Source organism: Myxine glutinosa, chromosome 5, assembly GCF_964187855.1.
Source record: "Myxine glutinosa chromosome 5, kmMyxGlut1.1, whole genome shotgun sequence".
NCBI lineage: Eukaryota > Metazoa > Chordata > Myxini > Myxiniformes > Myxinidae > Myxine > Myxine glutinosa.
Genome location: NC_136265.1, coordinates 212,011,907 through 212,032,238, shown reverse-complemented (window position 1 = coordinate 212,032,238; position 20,332 = coordinate 212,011,907). Strand labels below are relative to the sequence as shown.

Sequence of the window (20,332 nt, the reverse complement as noted above, 5' to 3'; positions counted from 1 at the left end):
ACAGCTCCAGGGAACTGCAAGTGTGAGCTACCAGGAAGTGAGGCAGCAAATTCATGGAAAAACGGCCTTACTGAATTCCATATCTGAAAGGCGAGCACAAAATGCTTTATTGCGCCTGAAGATGAGGTACATACACGACCTTGATGCTCCAACCAAATTCTTCTTCAGCCTTAAAAGGGGGGCCTCTTCGTCAATGATTACACGCTTGCTGCATGATGGGGAACTCCTTTATGAAGATGGCAGAATCAGGGAATGTGCCCGGAAGCATTTTAAACAACGGTTTATGCGGCATGACATTAACCAGGAGGCAATATCTGAACTTGTTTCTAACCTTCCAACATTGGCGGAGGATCAGAAGCAGCAGTTGGAGGATCCTCTTAGTTTACCTGAGCTCACCGCTGCCTTGAAGGCCTTGGAACCCGATAAAGCCCCTGGACTGAATGGGCTGACTAGCGAATTTTCCCAGATTTTTTGGGACGCCATTGGACCTCACCTACTTCAGGTATTGAATGAATGTTTAGAGGACGGACAACTGCCGTGGAGTTGCCGGAGAGCAGTCACCACTTTAATCCCTAAGAAAGCGGACACTCAACTTATAGAGAACTGGCGTCCTATTTCTGTTTTATGTACGGATTATAAAATTTTAGCCAAAGCCTTGTCTAATCGAATGAAACCTTTTATGAATGTACTAATAGGAGAGCATCAATCCTTTTGTATTCCTGGGCATACTATTTTTAATAATGTTTTTCTTATCCGTGATACCATTCGGTTTTGTAACAATTTTAACAAGAATGTTGGTCTGTTTTTCATTGACCAAGGCAAAGCCTTTGATTGTATTGACCACATGTACCTTTTTAGTGTTTTGGAGAATTTTGGTTTTGGACCTATTTTTATTTCGTATGTTAAACTTTTGTATTGTAATATATCCAGTGTTCTTAAAATTAATCAAGTATTGTGTAGCCCCATTGCTGTGCAACGGGGAGTACGGCAAGGTTGCCCACTATCTGGACTTTTATACTCTCTTGCCATCGAACCTCTTCTGCTCCAATTACGTACGCACGTTTCTGGCTTCACTGGATAAATTCTTACCACACCGCTAAAAGTCTCTGCTTAAGCAGATGATGTTTGTATTTATATAAAAAATATTGCTGATGTCACTGCGGTGGCCCAGGCATTAAAGACATATTGTCAGGCTTGTTCAGGCCAGGTGAACTGGAAGAAGAGTGAAGCCCTTTGGATAGGACCTGGAGATTGCCCGCCAATTGTCCTACCAGGAGGAGTGAACTGGCAGAAAAATGGCATCAAATACCTCGGTATTTTCCTAGGAGACAACACCTTTGAGCAGCAGAACTGGGTCGGATTACCGGATAAGGTAATGGCAAAACTGGCCCGTTGGAAAGGACCTCTCTCTCAACTTTCTTACCGCGGAAGAACTCTCGTCATTAACAATCTTGTTGCCTCGATGCTATGGCATAAGATGATATGCCTACAACTGCCCGGGAGCCTTCTTATTACACTCCAAAAGAGCATTGTCGATTTTTTCTGGAGCGGGAAACACTGGCTCCAACCCCCCGTGGCATACTTACCACTCACTGAAGGTGGCCAAGGTCTCATTGATATCCGCAGCCGGATTATGGTCTTCCGGCTTCATATCGTGCGCCAACTTATATATGGAGATGAAGCCCTACTCTGGAGGCCCCTGGCTAGCTGCATATTGCAGCTTACATGCAAGCTGGGCTACTGCCGAGAACTTTTCTTGATGAACCCTCATCAAATCGATTCATCCTTGCTGCCCACCTTTAACAAGGGGTGATGAACGCCTGGCAAGCCCTGTCCTTTTCCCGTGAAATGGCAACATACAACATGGAAATGTTGTTGAATGAGCCCCTATGCTACAACCCCTTCCTAGAAAACAGCTTAAATAATAGGGGACTCGTTCAACGTTTTGTTGATGCCAAGCTGCTGCGAGTGAAAGACCTCATGACAGAGTCTGGGAGCTGCTGGTTGAGTGCTGCTGCTGTGGCACAAAAAACTGGAATAAAATCTGTCAGGATCATCTCTCGGTTCCTTCAAGGGATAGCCACAACGTATCATAATACCTGCGAGGAACTTGGACCTTCCCCCGAGGAAACAACAGGTGACTTCCCCAAACTCCTGGTCTTCAGCCCACCACTTAATCTGTCCCCTGGCCTGAACAGCCCTGATGATACTGCATTATCCCTTCCCTCCTTTCCAAAGAAAACTTTGTACAATGCGTACGTTAAAATTTTATATGCAAAAACATTTTCTGAGCACCCGAGGCTTCGATGGCGGGACCTTTTACCCCCAATACCCCCCAATTGTCCCAATTGGTGAAGTTTTTATCTCTTGCCTACTCCAAAGTATGTTGGAGATATTCAATGGAAGCTTGTACACTGGATTTTACCTTATAATGTTTTACTGAACCGGTTTTCTACTGCTAATTCTAATCTGTGCCCTTTCTGTGCATCCGTTGAAACTTTACCGCATATATACCTTGAATGTGAACGATTACAACCTCTTTTTAACTTCCTCCAGGAACGCTTTGTGAAGCTCGGTTCTCTCTTCAATCACAATGTTTTTATTTATGGTGTTCTAGGACCGTCTTCCCTTAGGAATGTGGTTTTAATGAACTTTTTAATTGGTCAGGCCAAGTTTGCAATTTACAAGTCCAGGAAGAAAAAAATGGGAAACGTTTCTGGTTCTTCATATGATGTACTGCTCACCTTTAAGGCTCTTGCAAGTGCAAGATTGCTCTTGCAAGTGCAAGTTGCAAGCCCACTCCTCCCTCCAGGTCTTTAAAACAGCTGTTCACCACCATCTCTTATCTTCCCCCATCCAAAACCTTGATCTTTTCTACCCCCGCTAATTCACCCCAGATCCTCCTTGTTTGAAATTCCAACTTCTTTCCTGGAAGTCCTGGCAGTGTCCATATGTTTTATACCTCTCCCACTGCCCCCTTCCCACGCCCCCCCCCCCCCCCCAAAGCCCTCGCCCTCTCTCAGATCTCTCGATGTCTCCATGTCTCTCGGTCCCTGCTCTCAAATGTTGTGTTTGTGTCCTTCCCCCTCTCTCCCCATCTTGTCTACCGCTCCCTATGTTATATGTTTTATGTGTCGGTTTGTCTTTCTGTGTGATTAATGTTCGCTTTTTCACGAGCCTCGATCTTGTATACAAAAAAAGAAAAAAGAAAAAAAAAAAGAAAAAAAAAAAAAAAGATTAAAGCTAGAGTACCGGTGTTTTAAAATGAACAAGAATTTAACATGTTTTAAAGAAAAATAGGCTTTTAATGATGTCATATGCAAACTTGATGATGATGATGTGATAATAATTTCTCCTTGAGACCATTTTAATTATTGTGTTTCTTTCTTTGTGACTGTACATAACTGATCCTTTTCACTTTTGTAATAAAAGGAAGAAACAGTCAGTCTTTCTCTTTCTCTCTCTCTACACACACACACACACGCACGCATGCACGCACGTTTTTTACATCTCATTTGACACCAGCCTTCACAAACACTACTCCATTAGCAACTGAATACCTGAGCCACAGTTGGTCATTTTGCAAGGCTTGCAATAAATGTGTGTCCATCTTCATACGAGCCAAAAAACATAATGTGGCAAAACTAAAGGATGAACTCTAAATGATGAACTTCCTTCTTCATAGCAGGGTTTATTAGGCTGGGCCAAATCGGAGGTGATTTTCCTAATTCAATGTAATTTACCTAAAAGTTGTGAGTGAGTATCAGGAACAAAATCATGAAAAAAAATTTCAAAAATATTGACGTTTTACGGTCAGACAGCCCGTTACCATAGCAACAGTTACAGACGACTCAAAAAATGCCTAAATTGACGATTTCTCAAGCTGTGTTTGACCCCCAGAGTTGATTCTGGTACCAAAAGATGCAGAATTGAAAGCCAAGGATGATTGGATAGCTTAACAATGTCTGTGACACAATTCAATACCACGTTTATCCAAAAAACAGATTTTTGTCTGAAATTTCAAGCATATTTATGGGAAAAAATTGAAACTTTTGCTTTTTAATCATAGGATAACCATTAAGCAGATTAAATTTACTTTAAATTGTCTTTTACAACCTTGTATTGTCCAGTTTTTATTTCTGTTATAACGTTGTTTAAATTTGGCCATCTTCATTTCAATAAAAAAAAGTTAACAAAAGCAGCTTACAATCATTAATTTTAATGCCTGCTTTCGGTTGTTACTGTAACCATTCATCAGGGCGTTCAAGGCGCTCTTGCACACATCAAGGATAGGCGCTCTTGTCTTCGATACAACGGCAGTGAACTCTGGGGTCAAGAGTGGAGTCGTAGTAAGACTGGAGACTGAGTTTGGCAGGAGTCTTCTGCAACTGGCGTGTCGGCACCACATCCACGAATTGGTTGGAGGGGCGTCTTGCTCAATAGTGTATGGCCCCACCACAGGACCTAATGAACAGCTGTCCAAGCGACTGCTCAACACTTGGAGTGAATTGGACCAGGGCAACTACACATTGGTCGAGGTGTCTGCTCAACAGAGAGAGCTGGCTGGCCATGTACATGCCACCATCACCTTCCTTCAGACGTGGATGGACAATAGCACAAAGGAGACTCTTCGACACGACTACCTGGAGCTGGCACACCTCACACTGCTGTTTCTTGGAGGGACTGTCCCTGATGGTATGAGGACCATCACTATCAAAGCTCCTGGGGCATTCCACCACGCCCGTTGGATGAGCAAGACTTTATACACTATAAAGGTGGCACTCTTCCGTTGGCAGCTGGGAGATATCTACACACCCGAAGAGCTGGAAGACATAACCAGTCTCGCTGCATTCATGTCAGTCTTCTACACTAAAGCGTGGTTGACATGTACCAGTGCTGCAGATGCACCATCTAACGACATGTACCTGTTGAAGAACCTCCTCAAGGCTGAGGCCAGTATCGCAAAGAATCCAACAAAGTGGCCTGCCAAATTTCTGTCCTTTGTGACTGTGGCCCGAGAGAAGCTACAAAACCATTTGTGGTACCTCTCAGAGAGATTGGTCTCTTTGGCACTCTTCTCGGACAGAACGTCATCTGACAAGCAGACTATGAGAAGGGCTATGCTCAGGTACCATGGGACTGCACATAACATGATACAGGAGATGCCAGCCTCACAGCAATTGGGGAGTAAAGCCCTCAAAGACTTTGTTGGTTACGACTCTTGGAGCATGTTTGAACTCTTGGGTATTGACTCCAGTTTTGTCAAGCTCCCCGTTGCACAGTGGCCCACCTCAGACAGCTATCGTCATGGCAAGGAAGTTGTGGCCAAACTCCCAGTTGTCAATGACGCAGCAGAGCGGACACTTGGACTCGCCACAGATTTGAACACTAACAAGGCCCCCAAATCTGAGGCGCAGCTCCAGGCTCTATACAGGGTTGTGAAGGGCGTCAGGGAGAAGCTGCATGGACTGGCAACATCCACTGAGGTTGTGACTAAGAAGTCATTGGCCTCCATTGATTACAATTGGGACTAGGTTTTTTATTTTGTTATCAATGTTCAATGTCAGACCTTAAATTTGAGACAAAAAAGCTTAATCAATGACAAAAGTTAATTTAAAGTACATTTAATTTGACTATAGCTCTGATTAATGATTATCCTATGATTAGAAAGCAAAATTTTCATTTTTTTTTCAAACAAATGCCTTAAATTTGAGATAAAAATGAGTTTTTGGGATAAAAGTTGTATTGAATTGTGTCACAGACATTGTTAAGCTATCCAATCATCCTTGGCTTTCAATTCTGAATCTTTTGGTACCAGAATCAACTCTGGGGGTCATACACAGCCTGAGAAATCATCGATTTTAAGAATTTTTTGAGTCGTCTGTAACGGTTGCTATGGTAACGGGCTGTTTTACCGTAAGACGTCAATATTTTTGAAAAAAAAATTTCATGGTTTTGTTTCTGTTACCAGCCACAACTTTTAGGTAAATTACAACCTTGTAGTATGAAAAATTGAAAATCACCCCTGATTTGGCCCAGCCTAGCCGGTTTATGCCTTGTTCAGTCTGGTGTGTTTCCGCTTACAGACACATCTCAAGTTATATATAGTAGGATTGTCCTTTACCGTAGGGCACTAATCATCTATTTGGAAGATAGATATCACTCCAATGCCGAATATGGGTGCAAAATAGAATCTCTCAACTTCAGGCCATTTCTATTAGTTCCACTGACAAGAAAAGTCATGGAATCCACCATCGTATGCCAACATCGTCTTTCCTTTTCCTACCCGATTTTCGAACATCATTTTGGATTTTGCATATGCTGATTCTTCTCTCGAAACAATGATTAAAGGCCCTGATTCTCAAGCAAGATGTCACGTATCGATGAAAAATACCAATTCTGGCTCACCCATGATATTGTTGCGGATATGAGGATTGTATTTTTTTTATTGTGTTGAATTGTGGTAAATTGCTGTGTAACATTGTTTGATTCTGGCCCCTCCTGCCTCCAGTGTTGTGTAAAGGTTAAAAGGGCGTCCCGGTAGTTAATTCCATAAAGCACACATTGAAGGACATGATAAAACCCTTGTTCAGTAGCTTATATCTTTATTATGTGTTTTAGATTAAGGCTTTGTCTTCCATTAACATGACACTCCATTGCACCAAGTGAAAAAGATAGATTCCCTTCATTCCCATTCCCCAAAACCTCCATTTCCCCTTTCGTCAATTGCCATTCGCATTGCCAACCAACAATTGCCGCCATTGACCACGAGGCAGGGTTGGGGAAGAAAGGCGGGTCCCCACCTTGTCATAGAGGGGAGGAGTGAGTCAGCAACACTCAACCAACCACGAACAAGGGGTTGGACTTGGAGAGGGTGTGGAGAGAAACATCAAGGAGGTTCGCGAAGGTTGAGGGGCGGGGCCTATATAACCCGCCGCGGGACGTTCCCCAAGCAGATAAGCTTTTACGAGATGAGCTATGACAAGAGCTGAGTTGTGAGGTCCAAAAGCTGAGCTGAGCTGCGTGGTGAGGTGCAAAGGAAAGAGCTGGGTCGTCAGAGGAGAGCTGAGTTGAAAGGGCCGCGAAGGAACGGCGGCTGCTAAACGCGCCGATCGTGCTGCAGGACCCCTTGGACTTTCCTCTCCTTCCAGCCATTCCTGCCTACAAGTTCCCCATTCGTGTACGTGAGTTTGTTCTGTTTGTTCTGTCCTGGGTAGTCAATTAAGTCTGTATAAGCTAGTATTTTCACTGTCACCTGCTTTTTCATGTCCCTGTACATAACCGTGACTGCTCCTTTTTGCTTGTGTGTGTAATAATAAATCCCGTTACTCTTCTGTACGTCTTCTTCTTCCTCTCTACATTCGGTCGTTTTAGAGTTTTCCACATTGAATAGCTGTGGCGCGATTGGGCCAACGTTTGGGTGAATCGGGGAAACTGTTAGGTCGCGGGGCCTCCGCTCCGCAAACATAACATCCTTAACCGCGAACCATAACAATATTGTCCTGTCCGTGGCCGATGAAGACCGGTCTCAGACGAATAGCCGAGACAAGCTTTAACTCCAAGGCGTATTTTGAACCTTGGCGGGATTGTTTTTGGCACGCGCGGGAAAGACCCGAAGCCTTATCTGATCGGAAACACACGGTGTTATTCCAAACCCACAAAACAAAGAAACGAACAAGGACAGAAAGTAAAATTCAACAAATATAAATTTATTTACCACAATATAGAAGACAACGAAAGGTGAGGAAAACTATAATTGAGATGTCTCCACTCAGATTCGTATACAAACAGGGGGGAGGGGGAGGGGGAGGAGATAAAAGAAAATAAATAATGTTTCATTTCAAGCCGGCCAGCACTTAGGTAGCTTTGTGTCCCCAAATGGCTGGTAAGGCTTGCTGGTTGTCGCCTCGAACCACCACGCGGGAAACGCACGAGATGGCACTGAAGCGCGCCTGTAGCCTCCCCCTCAGTGCACAACTATCAGCGATCTCACCTACATTCCTTTCGGTGCACGACCCTCAGCACCCTCAACTGTCGTCTTCATAGATTGGGGAGTTAACTGGATTTTAATTCTTCATAGTCATCATCATTTGAAAAGTTGAGTTGCTCGTGTTTATGCAATAAATTTTTAAAAGGTACATACATGCTGTTGTTGCTTTTTTGTGACACGGTACGATTGGTTAAGCACATTTAATAAACTGTAAGCTCATTCCTTCAATACATTGGAAATGGTACCTGGTGTTGTCGTTTTTTAATTTATTTGTAAGCATTTTAAAAAATAAAACTGTAATCATGTGCATTCGCAGTCGAAAACATTTTAAACCTTTAAAATTGTCCCCTCTGAATCAGGAACTGCCAGGAACCTATCCCCCTTTTCCCCCATTGAAACAATGCCCCTATATTCGTCAATTCGACATTCGTGGCATTTTCCAGGAAAGTAACCCCCACGAATATCTGAGTCCGACTGTATTTGTTCCCCCTTTTGATTATGATCAATCTTTTTAAGATTCATTTTAGCCCCGTAAATTATTTAAATGGAACATTTTATTTTATAAATACGAGCTCTGAAACTAAGTCCCACTATTTTTGCTCTATAAATACAATGGATTATACTGTGACTAAAACCTTTGTTTCTCTGCCTTTCACACCTATTCCTGAACACATGAGAATAATTCCAACATAGAACCACATAATGGACATTTCTAGGTATAAGAAACTTTTCCGAAAAAGAAAGTAGAGACATCCTTGAAAATATACAAAAATTAGGGAGAAAATTGTTCTAGAAACTATAAAACAATATATTAGTACAAATTAGAAACAAAATATATTTTAATATTTGACAAATATTTCGATCATTTCTTTATTAACGGTGAACTTCTGGCGATTTGTAAAAATGTCTTAAGATGAAAAAGAAATCTCCTTGTTATGCTTTCAAAGTCTCGACTCTCAACTCAACACTGTTACATATTCGTCACTTCCATCTTTGTGGTTTTCATCTACTTGAAGCATTTTTAGTTTCAGGTACTATTATTGTTACGGTTTCGGTGTGAAATGGAGATAACTGTTTTCAAAGGTAAAAATAGTGTTTCAGAAGAAAAACGAAATGGGAGAAGAAGAAACCGGAAATAAGGAAAAGAGGCGGGCAATGGGAATCGAGAGAGATCGGAGAAGAAAGGCTTCTATGCTTCGTGGTGGCGAGCAGACGTTTTGGACATTGGTCGCGAGCGAATGTTGGTTTCCCCGGGAAAGGGATTCCCATGACAGTGTCGTTATTGCGGTTGCAATTAAACCTGTGTGACGGGTTTTGGTTCCGAGAGTGAATCATTGTTGGAGAGCAAGCTGACGCCTCCATTATCGGCCGGTCTGCCATTTCACCTCGCACAAGCCATCCGCCCTGTTCCACGTGTGTGTCGTGGGTTTTCCCGGAGCGACCTCAGCCTGGGAACAGCTGATTGTTCATGTCGGGTTCATTGTCGGTGAACGGAAGGTGTGAGTTTCCACTCACCTTTTGGGTGAATTATTACCGGACCGATTTCGGCCCGACCTCTCACCTCGCGGCTCTTCTGCGGCTTTGACTGTCGACCGACCTGGGTTCACGTCCCAGTACGACCTTTTCGTGTTGATCGCCAGAGCGGGGATCGACTTTGGCCTTGTGTCGTGACAATCGTCGCTCTTCTCATCGCTCTGCACGTCGCGCTGCCGCCGTTCTGCACGAACTTTGGGGACTGTTACAGTTCACTCACGTTGGAGTACTGTGAGTTGTTGATTAAGGAACATATTGGTGGTACCATCATAGGAATTGTATGGTTTAGGATGTGCAAGTGAGAGTTGCCTTGTACTTGCGTTAAGTGTTATTATTGTGTGAGTTTTGAATACAATACTTTGTTTTGTATCAATTGCTTGGTGTGGTTCTACCATTCGTCATTGGGACACACACCTAATAGCACATCTTTCTGCCGTGACTCCTTTCGAAGCTTGGAGGTACACTGTGGCCGGGGTTTTGGGAGGAAGCACGTAACAACACTCACCTCAATTTTCCCATACACCTCTTTTCTCACCTGGGGAGCTGTCTTTTTTTCTTTTTTTTTCTTCTTTTTTGTATACTGAATCGAGGCTCGTGAAAGAGCTGACAACCACGAGGGAAAGACAGCACAGGGGGACTTCGAGGGAAAGACAGCACAGGGGGACCCCGAGGGAAAGACAGCACAGGGGGACCACGACGGAAAGACAGCACAGGGGGACCGTGAGGGAAAGACAGCACAGGGGGACCGCGAGGGAAAGACAGCACAGGGGGACCGCGAGGGAAAGACAGTACAGGGGGACCACGAGGGAAAGACAGCACAGAGGGACCGCGAGGGAAAGACAGCACAGGGGGACCACGAGGGAAAGACAGCACAGGGGGACCACGAGGGAAAGACAGCACAGGGGGACCACGAGGGAAAGACAGTACAGGGGGACCGCGAGGGAAAGACAGTACAGGGGGACCGCGAGGGAAAGACAGTACAGGGGGACCGCGAGGGAAAGACAGCACAGGGGGACCATGAGGGAAAGACAGCACAGGGGGACCGCGAGGGAAAGACAGCACAGGGGGACCACGAGGGAAAGTCTTCCCGAGGTAGTTGCCTTGTGCACTTCCCAACAGGAAGCCATCACCATCACCTCATTGTTATTTCTCCCATTTCCACTACTAAGCTTTATTGCACACATGATTGAGATCCTGTTCCCACCCTTCTCCGACAATTTGTCTACATGCGCACTGGTGTATCCATTTGTTGTTGTCTCACCATTTCCCGTTTGCCTTGTTTTAAACGAAATTAAACTTGAGGAACAATTTTCTGGTGTTTCCCGAAACTCCTTTCCTTCCTCTTTTGGAACAATTTAACATATTCTCAAGTATATTGTTATGTCTGTGGGATAGGGTAGATGGTAGTTAGATTAAGGACTTTGACCACTTATCTTCATGATCGTTCTAAATTACCTTGGGGATGGCTGGCAACCCCTCGTTACTCAACAAAAGTCATTTTCAAGCCTCGGTTGCAAAAAGCCTCAGCTGCAAGAAGGAAGAGTTGAAGAGTCGGTTAGATAAGGTGTGCATAGTTTTATCTTGTTTCTCCTCATCAATCACAACCAGCTTTTGTCATTTTCTAGCTATTCAGTGGTTTGCTGTCGCTCAACCTGCAGATGATATGTTATGTCACATAGCTGCTTCCGACAGTGCTGCAGTTGGCAGCGCAGTTGATTTTCACGATGCTGCCGCTCCCGACTCTCACCACATAACCATTGCAAGCGTGCCTGCCAGGATGGACACAATTCACATAACCCATAAGTTGACAAAAATAAGTAACCAAACAAAACAAAACCAGAGCAATGTGCCTGTGTCACCAATATGTCTCCGCATAGTCCCACAATGGGTAGATGCCCTCGTTCACTGTCCTATAAATAAACAAGTTTGATTTAAATCCCTTTAGATTTTAAAGGTTCCAGGTTTAATCCAATATGGCTGCCAAACCATGTGACCTATGATGTCATAAATTGAATATTTCAATACAAATGTGTCACAGATCATGTTTTTTTCGTATACAAGATGGAGGGATTGGAGGCTCGTGTAAGAGCTAACATTAATCACAAAAAAAACAAACGGACACATACACAACAACAACAGGCATTTTAAGGCCATTTTCCCTGCAAGAGCGGGGGTTGGCCTTGCGGTCCCCATGACAATCTTCTCCATTTTGCCATATTTCCTGCATCTCCCCTTGTCCGCATTTCTTCTTCCACCATCTTTAGCCAAGTCTTTCTTGGTCTTCCCAGTCCTCTACTTCCTTCTACATTCATTTCCATCATTCTTCTCAACCAGTCACTTTCATCCTTCCTCAACAAATGACCAAACCATCTCAACCTGTTCCTCTTCACAGCATCCATCACAGGCTCTATTCCCATCATCTTTCACAATTCATCATTTGTCTTCCTCTCTCTCAACGATACTCCACACATCCACCGAACCATTCGCATTTCCACCCTTTCCAGCCTTCGTTGCTGCTCTACGTTCATTACCCATTTCTCGCTCCCATAAAACATCAAACATAAACACATATTAAAAATACTGTATATAAAACATAAAACATATAAAAAACAAAACAAAAAAACAAAACAAAAACAAAAAACAAACATAAAACACAAAACATAAAAGACACATATAACACATATTATAAAGGGAGCGGGAGGCAAGATGGCGAAAAAGGGGGAAGCACACAAGCACAACAGCAGAGAACAGGGACATCGGGAGATCTGTGGGAGGGAGAGGGCTTGGGGGGAGGAGGCATGGGAAGGGGGGGGGGAGGGTACGAGAAGTATAAAACACATGGACACTGCTAGGACTTCCAGGAAATAAGTTGGTATTTCAAAAATGTGGATCTGTGGTGAATTAACAGGGGTAGAAAAGATCAAGGTTATGGATGGGGGAAGATAAGAGATGATGGTGAACAGCTGTTTTAAAGACCTGGAGGAAGGAGTGGGATTGAAGAGAGTGAGTGAGTTTGTTCCAAAGTCGGGAGAAAAGAGGAATGAAAGAGTGAAGGTGAGCAGAGAGTCTTGATTTTGGCAGTTTCACCAGAAGCGGGTTGCTGGCAGATCTTGTGCGACCTGTAGGAATATTTGGGAGACAGAGCACAGACAGAGCTGGGGGAGCTAGGCCGGAGAGGAGTCGGTAGAAGACAGAAAGTCCACCAACCTGCCTGTGGTGAATGAGTAAAAGGCCCTCAGAGTTAGCTTTATCGTAGGAGATTCCAATGATTCGGAAAGCTTTGGTTTAAACAGCGTGAAGCTGAGCTAGGTGTGAGGCAGGAGCACCGGCCCAGATGGGAGAGCAGTATTCCATTGAGCTGCAGATGAAAGCCTTGTATGTGGTGAGGAGCACAGGTGTGCCAAGGAAGGACTTCGCATGATGGAGGATGCCCAGTCGGGGACTGGCTTTGGAGGCCAGCTTGGAAATGTGGTTTTCCCAGGAAAGATCATGTCAGATAGTGAGACCCAAAAGCTTGAGTGACAGAACTTCTTGGAGAGTATTGTTGAGAAAGTAGATGGGAGGGTTGTCCAGTCGGTCTTTTCGGAGAGACATCGTAAGAGTGTGAGATTTGTCAGGACTGAAAGACATGTTCCACTTGTTTGACCAGTCTGTGATTTTGTCCAGGTCTGCAGAGTGAGGAGGCTGCAGACTGCCGATCTGAGGGATGAGATATGGAGCGGCAGAGAGTAGTCATCAGAAAAGAGATAGAGACGATTTCCAGAGAGTCGGAGAGATCATTGATGAAGACCAGAACAAGCACAGGGCCCAGAACACTGCCTTAGGGAACTCTAGCCTGAACAGGTAGGGAAGATGAGAGAAATCCATTCAGGGTCACACGTTGACTATGACCAGAGAGGAATACCATCAGATTTCCATGGATACCATCGGAGGAGAGTTTGGTGAGCAGAGCGGGGTGCCAGACCGTATGGAAAGCACGTGATATGTCAAGGGAGACAGCTCTGATTTCCTGTTTCGCATTGAGGAACTCCATCCATTGTTGAGACAGCAGAAGCAGCATTTCCAGAGTAGAATGACTTGGTCTGAATCCAAATTGATGATCAGAAATCAAGCCATTGGAGAAGAGGAAAGATTTCATATCTGAAGCAATGATGGATTCCATGACTTTGCTGATAATTGGGAGCAGGCTGATTGGTCTGTAGTTGCAAGGATCTGTTTTTGCACATATTTTGTGTAAAGCGGTAATGTTGGCTGGTTTCCAAGCTGATGGCAGATGACCTTGAGCAAAAGAGAGGGTGAAGAGAACAGAGAGAGGGTGTGAAAGAGCAGTAGAACAGGATTTTAGGACTCGTGGGCTGATGCCGTCAGGTCCAGTTGCAGAATCAGAGTCAAGGTTTGACAGAAATTTCTCCACCTTGTCAGGAGAGAAGGACACAGAGTCCAGGAGCAGCTGGGTTCGACTGGGTACGGTGGGTACAGAGAGAGACAGGTTTGGGCATGCAATTTCAGATTTTTCGGATAAGGAATTCGATTAAAACATTTTTGTCTAGTATACCACTTCACCTATGATATCATCATTATTATGCTTTTGTTCCACATTGGGAGTCCTTGGAAATGTGCCAAGTTTCAAATTTTTCCATTCAGTGGTTTCCGAGAAATACTTTTTTAATGATTTGCATTAAATCCAAGATGGCTGCCATACCACGTGCCAAATGCCATCATAATTATCATAAAAAACATTCTGCATGGGTGTCACTCCTACCCTGAAAGTTTCGTCTCAATCGGACATGCGCTTGCTGAGAAAAACTAGGTTTAGCCCGTACGGACGGACAACCCAAAAACAATGCCTCCGGCCACCTCAGGGGGCGGAGGCATAAAAATCATTTCATTAAACACAATAACACAAATAAATTTGGTTCATAATTTAAGTGTAAAGATAAGCATGACAAATATAGCAAGGTGGAACGAGAACGGCACTCAGTAGAGAGCATACCTCCGCCTGGTGAACAGTTTGTTTGTATCCCACTGATAGGCCGGATCTGGATTGGAACCTGAACCAAAATATAATCGGCTTGTTCTTGTCACCTAACCAACTCGTCCACCAAGTTTATTCATAACTCGTCCATAACTTTTTTAAATAGCATGTCATGTATCGCTTTTTGCCCGATCTCTCAATAGTGAAGAATCACTTTAAAAATAAATAATTCTCGTATCTGAATGCACATTCAAATATTCACCAAAATCGAAACGATTAGTCTTTGTCACACACACAACATGTCCACGAAGTTTCGTCCAAATCCGTCCATAACCTTTTGAGATATCTGCTATGTATCGGTTTTGGCCCGATCTCCCAATGGTGAAGAATCACTAAAAAAAATTCTGGTAGGCAGATCAGAATCCGGATCTTCACCAAAATCGAAGCTCTTGGTCCCTTTCACACACCCACCTATCCATCAAGTTTCTTCTGAATCCACCCATAACTTTTTGAGATATACTGCTCACAGACAAACAACAACACAACAACATGCATTTTAAAGGCCATTTTCCCTGCTAGAGCGGGGGTTAGCCTTGCGGTCCCCATGACAATCTTCTCCATTTTGCCCTATTTTCTGCATCTCTCCTTGTTAAACCCCTTGCTCGCATTTCTTCTTCCACCATCTTTAGCCAAGTCTTTCTCGGTCTTCCCCGTCTTCTACTTCCTTCTACATTCATTTCCATCACTCTTCTCAACCAGTCACTTTCATCCTTCCTCAACACATGACCAAACCATCTCAACCTGTTCCTCTTCACAGCATCAATCACAGGCTCTATTCACATCATCTTTCGCAATTCATCATTTGTCTTCCTCTCTCTCAACGATACTCCGCACATCCGTCGAACCATTCGCATTTCCACCCTTTCCAACCTTCGTTGCTGCTCTACGTTCATTACCCATGTCTCGCTCCCATAAATCATAACACTTCTCACACATGCAGCATACACCTTTCCCTTCAGCTTCAACGACACTCCCCTCATCATCAGCACGCCACTCAATTCCCGAAACTTCTTCCATGCACATCTCACTCGAGCAACCGTTGCCGAGTCTGATCCACCTTCTCCATTCAGCATGTCTCCGAGGTAGCAAAATGTTTTCACACCTTCCAGCTTCACACCGTCTCCAAGTTCCAACTCAACATTTCCTCCATCTGCAGCTCCCTCTGTGCACACCTTACATTTGAATGTAGCTGCCACACTGGTTAATGACCCTCTCAGACCACTACATTTTTGATGAACCCACTCAGCGCACATTGTACACTGAATGGAGTTCACTCCGACACCCTTCCTACACACAGCACAGGGCCACTTCCCAGTTCTTTCCACCTCACCACATGCTTTACCACTTGCCATCACCTTTGTCTTTCTGATATTCACCTTCAGACCTTTTGTCTCCATACATTCCTTCCACGTGTTCATCTTTTCCTTCAGTCCATCCATACTTTCCGCAATCAACACCAGATCATCTGCATACAACAACTCCCACGGTAAACCCTCCTTTACGTTCTGAGTCAGCACCTCCATCACAGCTACAAATAGTAGTGGACTTAGTACCGACCCCTGATGCACTCCCACCTTCACCTCAAACTCACCACTGTTCCCGTCCTTCGTCCTTACAGCTGTGCGCGCTCTTTTGTACATTGCCATCACTACTCTGATCAACCATTCCTCCACTCCTAACTTCCTCAATGCCCATGTCAATACTTTGCGTGGAACCCGATCGAATGCTTTCTCCAGATCAACAAACCCAAGAAACAACTTCTTCCTCTTCTCCATGTACTTCTCCTGCAACTGCCTCACAATGAAAAGCGCGTCTGTCGTTCCTCTTCCTGGCATGAATCCAAACTGCATTTCGTCAATCTTCACTTTCTTCCTTATCCTCCTCTCCAACACCCTTTCCAATACCTTCATTCCATGCTCCAATAACTTTATCGCTCGGTACGAGCCACACTCCAGAGGGTCACCTTTCCCCTTGTATAGAGGGACGAGGGTACTCAGTTCCCAATCCACTGGAATGCGGCCTTCTTTCACCACCAGATTACAGATCTCTGTCATTCTCTTCACACCCCAACTTCCTGCTGCCTTCAACATATCTCCCACAACTCCCGTCGGCCCTCCCGCTTTTCTACCCTTCATTGCTTTTATCACTTCCTCAACTTCCTTCTCAGTTATCTTCTCTGCCGGTCCTAAAACTGGGTTACTCTCTATGTTGCCATCCCATTCATTCTCTGTATTCAACAGCATTTCCATATATCTTTTCCATCTTCCTTTAATGCCATCTGGGTCGACAACGATTTGTCCCACTTCATCCTTCAAACAACTCACCCCCATCACATCACACCTCTCTTTCGCTATCTGCTTTGCAATCCTGAATACTGCTTTCTGACCCTCTTCCGAATCCAAGCGTTCTCCAAACATTTTCCAAAATGCCTCCTGTGCCTTTGCTACCTCTTTCTTTGCAGCCTTCCTGGCTGCCTTATAACTTTCATGCTCTGCTGTTTCTGCTCCCGTACCCTTTGCCTTCTGCCACTCCTTGAACTTCTTCCTCTTCTCGTCAATCCTCTTTCCAACTTCATCATCCCACCACCATGTTTCCGAGTGCCTCGGTGGTCCTTTTGTCCATCCACATACCTCACCAACGGCTCCCAACAGACTAGCTTTCATTGACATCCAACCACTTTCAAGCTCAATCACATCATCCTCGACCCTACTCAGCCTCTCTTTTAATGCCTCCCTTCCTGTCACCTCTTTCAACCTCCACACCTTCATTCTTGGTTGGTACTTCACCCGCCGAGCTCTCCTCGCACCTTTCACCCTTACGTCGCAGACAACCAAGTGGTGCTGTGAAACAGCCTCCTCCCCCGGGATCACCTTTGTGTCCCGGAGGTGCCCCCTATCTCGCCTACGCACCATCAGGTAGTCAACGGTTGTCGTCGACCCACCTGACGTGTAAGTAACAAGCTTATTATCCTCTTTCTGGAACTGAGTATTACAAATCAACAAATCAGCTCCATCAGCAAACTCCAAAATCCTTTTACCTTCTCCATTTCACACACCATATCCGTAACCCCCATGAACTCCGTCAAAACCATCCATACTCCTTCCCACATGTCCATTTAGGTCTCCTCCTACCACAACAACTTCCTCATCTTTCACGTTTTCCATCAGCTTCTCTATCGCACACCAGAACTTGTCCTTCTCTTCATCGCTTCGACCAACCTGCGGAGCATATCCCGAGATGACGTTCACCAAGAGCTTTCCAATCATCATTTTCACCATCATCAACCTATCACTCATTCTAGTCACACTCACCACACTGTCTACAAACTCCTCAGAAAACAGGACACCAACACCATTCACGCCCTCCGGGCACCCTTGCCACACAAACTTGTATTTCTGTCCCTGCCTACCCTTCACCATTCTCACACCACTTCCTTTCCATCTCATCTCTTGCACACAACATATGTCCACTCTTCTTCTGACCAATACTTCCACCACTTCTCCTGATCTCCCTGTCATTGTCCCTACATTCCATGTCCCAAACCTCAGAAACCGATCTCCACTTCGGGCTGTACCCTGCCCACATGTGGTTGTAATTGTCATGGTTGTCTTTTTTTGGTTTGTCACAGACAAACAAACAAGCAAACAAACAGAGAAAGAGACAGGGTTGAAACATAATCTCCATCTACCTTCGGTGGGGGAGGTAATAATAGCTTTCAACAATCTCTGGAACAAAAAGAGCATGGACAGTATTTGCAAGTTCGGTGCATTGCTGAGATCAAGAGCAAGTCAAATTATTTTCTTTACACAATACAACTGATGGAAGAACAAGGCGACACAGGAGGTACGAGTGGACAGTGGTGCAGTGGGGAAACAATTCCTGTTTACCTTTGTTTCCGCCAGCCACCTGCAGGGTTCCACTTGTCTTTTACTCTCAGCCACCACCTGGAAAGTCAGTGTCATTGATTGTAAGAATACGCATTACATGAGGTGCCATATTTTAGGATGTTGTATTACAATGTGTATAAAGTCAGCTTCCTCGAGTATAAGAGGTCACATCAATGTATGATGTGGGAGACAAAGCATGTGACAAAATGAGATGGAAGATAGCAACAAAGCATATACAGTGCATTCAGAAAGTATTCAGACCCCTTCACTTTTTTCACATTTTGTTATGTTGCAGCCTTATGCTGAAATCGTTTAAATTCATTTTTCCCCTCATCAATCTACACTCAATACCCCATAATGACAAAAAGAAAACAAGATTTTAGAAAGTTTTGCAGATTTATTAAAAAGAAAAACTGAAATATAACATTTACATAAGTATTCAGACCTTTGCTATGACACTTTAAATTTAGCTCAGGTGCCTCCCATTTCTCTTGATCGTCTTTGAGATGTTTCTACACCTTGATTGGAGTCCACCTGTGGTAAATTCAATTGATGGGACATGATTTGGAAAGGCACACACCTGTCGATATAATGTCTCACAGCTGACAATGCATATCAGAGCAAAAACCAAGCCATGAGGTCGAAGGAACTGCCTGCAGAGCTCAGAGACAGGATTGTGTCGAGGCACAGATCTGGGGAAGCCTACAAAAAAATATCTGCTGCATTGAAGGTTCCCAAGAGCACGGTGGCCTCCATAATTCTTAAATGGAAGAAGTTTGGAACAACCAGGACTCTTGCTAGAGCTGGCCACCCGGCCAAACTGAGCATTGGGGGGGAGAAGGGCCTTGGTAATAGAGGTGACCAAGAACCCGATGGTCACTCTGGCTGAGCTCCAGAGATCCTGTGTGGAGATGGGAGAAACATCCAGAAGGACAACCATCACTGCAACACTCCACCGATCTGGGCTTTATGGCAGAGTGCCCAGACTGAAGCCAAACAGTTCAATCTTGGTTTCATCAGACCACAGAATCTTGTTTCTCACAGTGTGAGAGTCCTTTCGGTGCTTTTTTGCAAACTCCAAGCGGGCTTTCATGTTTCTTTCACAGAGTAGAGGCTTCCGTCTGGCCACTCTGCCATAAAGCCCAGATCGGTGAAGTGTTGCAGTGATGGTTGTCCTTCTGGAAGTTTCTCCCATCTCCACACAGGATCTCTGGAGCTCAGCCAGAGTGACCATCGGGTTCTTGGTCACCTCTCTTACCAAGGCCCTTCTCCCCCGATTGCTCAGTTTGTCCGGGCGGCCAGCTCTAGGAAGAGTCCTGGTTGTTCCAAACTTCTTCCATTTAAGAATTCTGGAGGTCACTGTGCTCTTGGGAACCTTCAATGCAGCAGAGATTTTTTTTTGTAGGCTTCCCCAGATCTGTGCCGCGACACAATCCTGCCTCTGAGCTCTGCAGGCAGTTCCTTCGACCTCATGGCTTGGTTTTTGCTCCGATATGCATTGTCAGCTGTGAGACATTATATAGACAGGTGTGTGCCTTTCCAAATCATGTCCAATCAATTGAATTTACCACAGGTGGACTCCAATCAAGGTGTGGAAACATCTCAAAGATGATCAAGAGAAATCGGAGGCAACTGAGCAAAATTTCAAGTGTCATAGCAAAGGGTATGAATACTTATGTCAATGTGATGTTTAAGTTTTTTCTTTTTAATAAATCTGCAAAACTTTCTTAAATCCTGTTTTCTCTTTCTCTTTGTCATTATGGGGTATTGAGTGTAGATTGATGAGGCAAAAAATGAATTTAAACGATTTCAGCATAAGGCTGCAACATAACAAAATGTGAAAAAAGTGAAGGGGTCTGAATACTTTCTGAATGCACTGTATAAGGG

General features: G+C 44.4%; 1 protein-coding gene across 1 annotated transcript in view; it reads right to left on the bottom strand.

Moving 5' to 3' along the window:
• Nucleotides 1-11,148: 11,148 nt before the first annotated feature.
• Nucleotides 11,149-20,332, bottom strand: part of LOC137428136 (uncharacterized) — a 95,456-nt gene continuing 86,272 nt past the window's right edge. Inside the window, exon 13 of the mRNA XM_078777469.1 lies at nucleotides 11,149-11,292. Within this exon, the coding sequence (XP_078633595.1) occupies nucleotides 11,149-11,292 (144 nt within the window). The remainder of the gene's footprint in view (nucleotides 11,293-20,332) is intronic.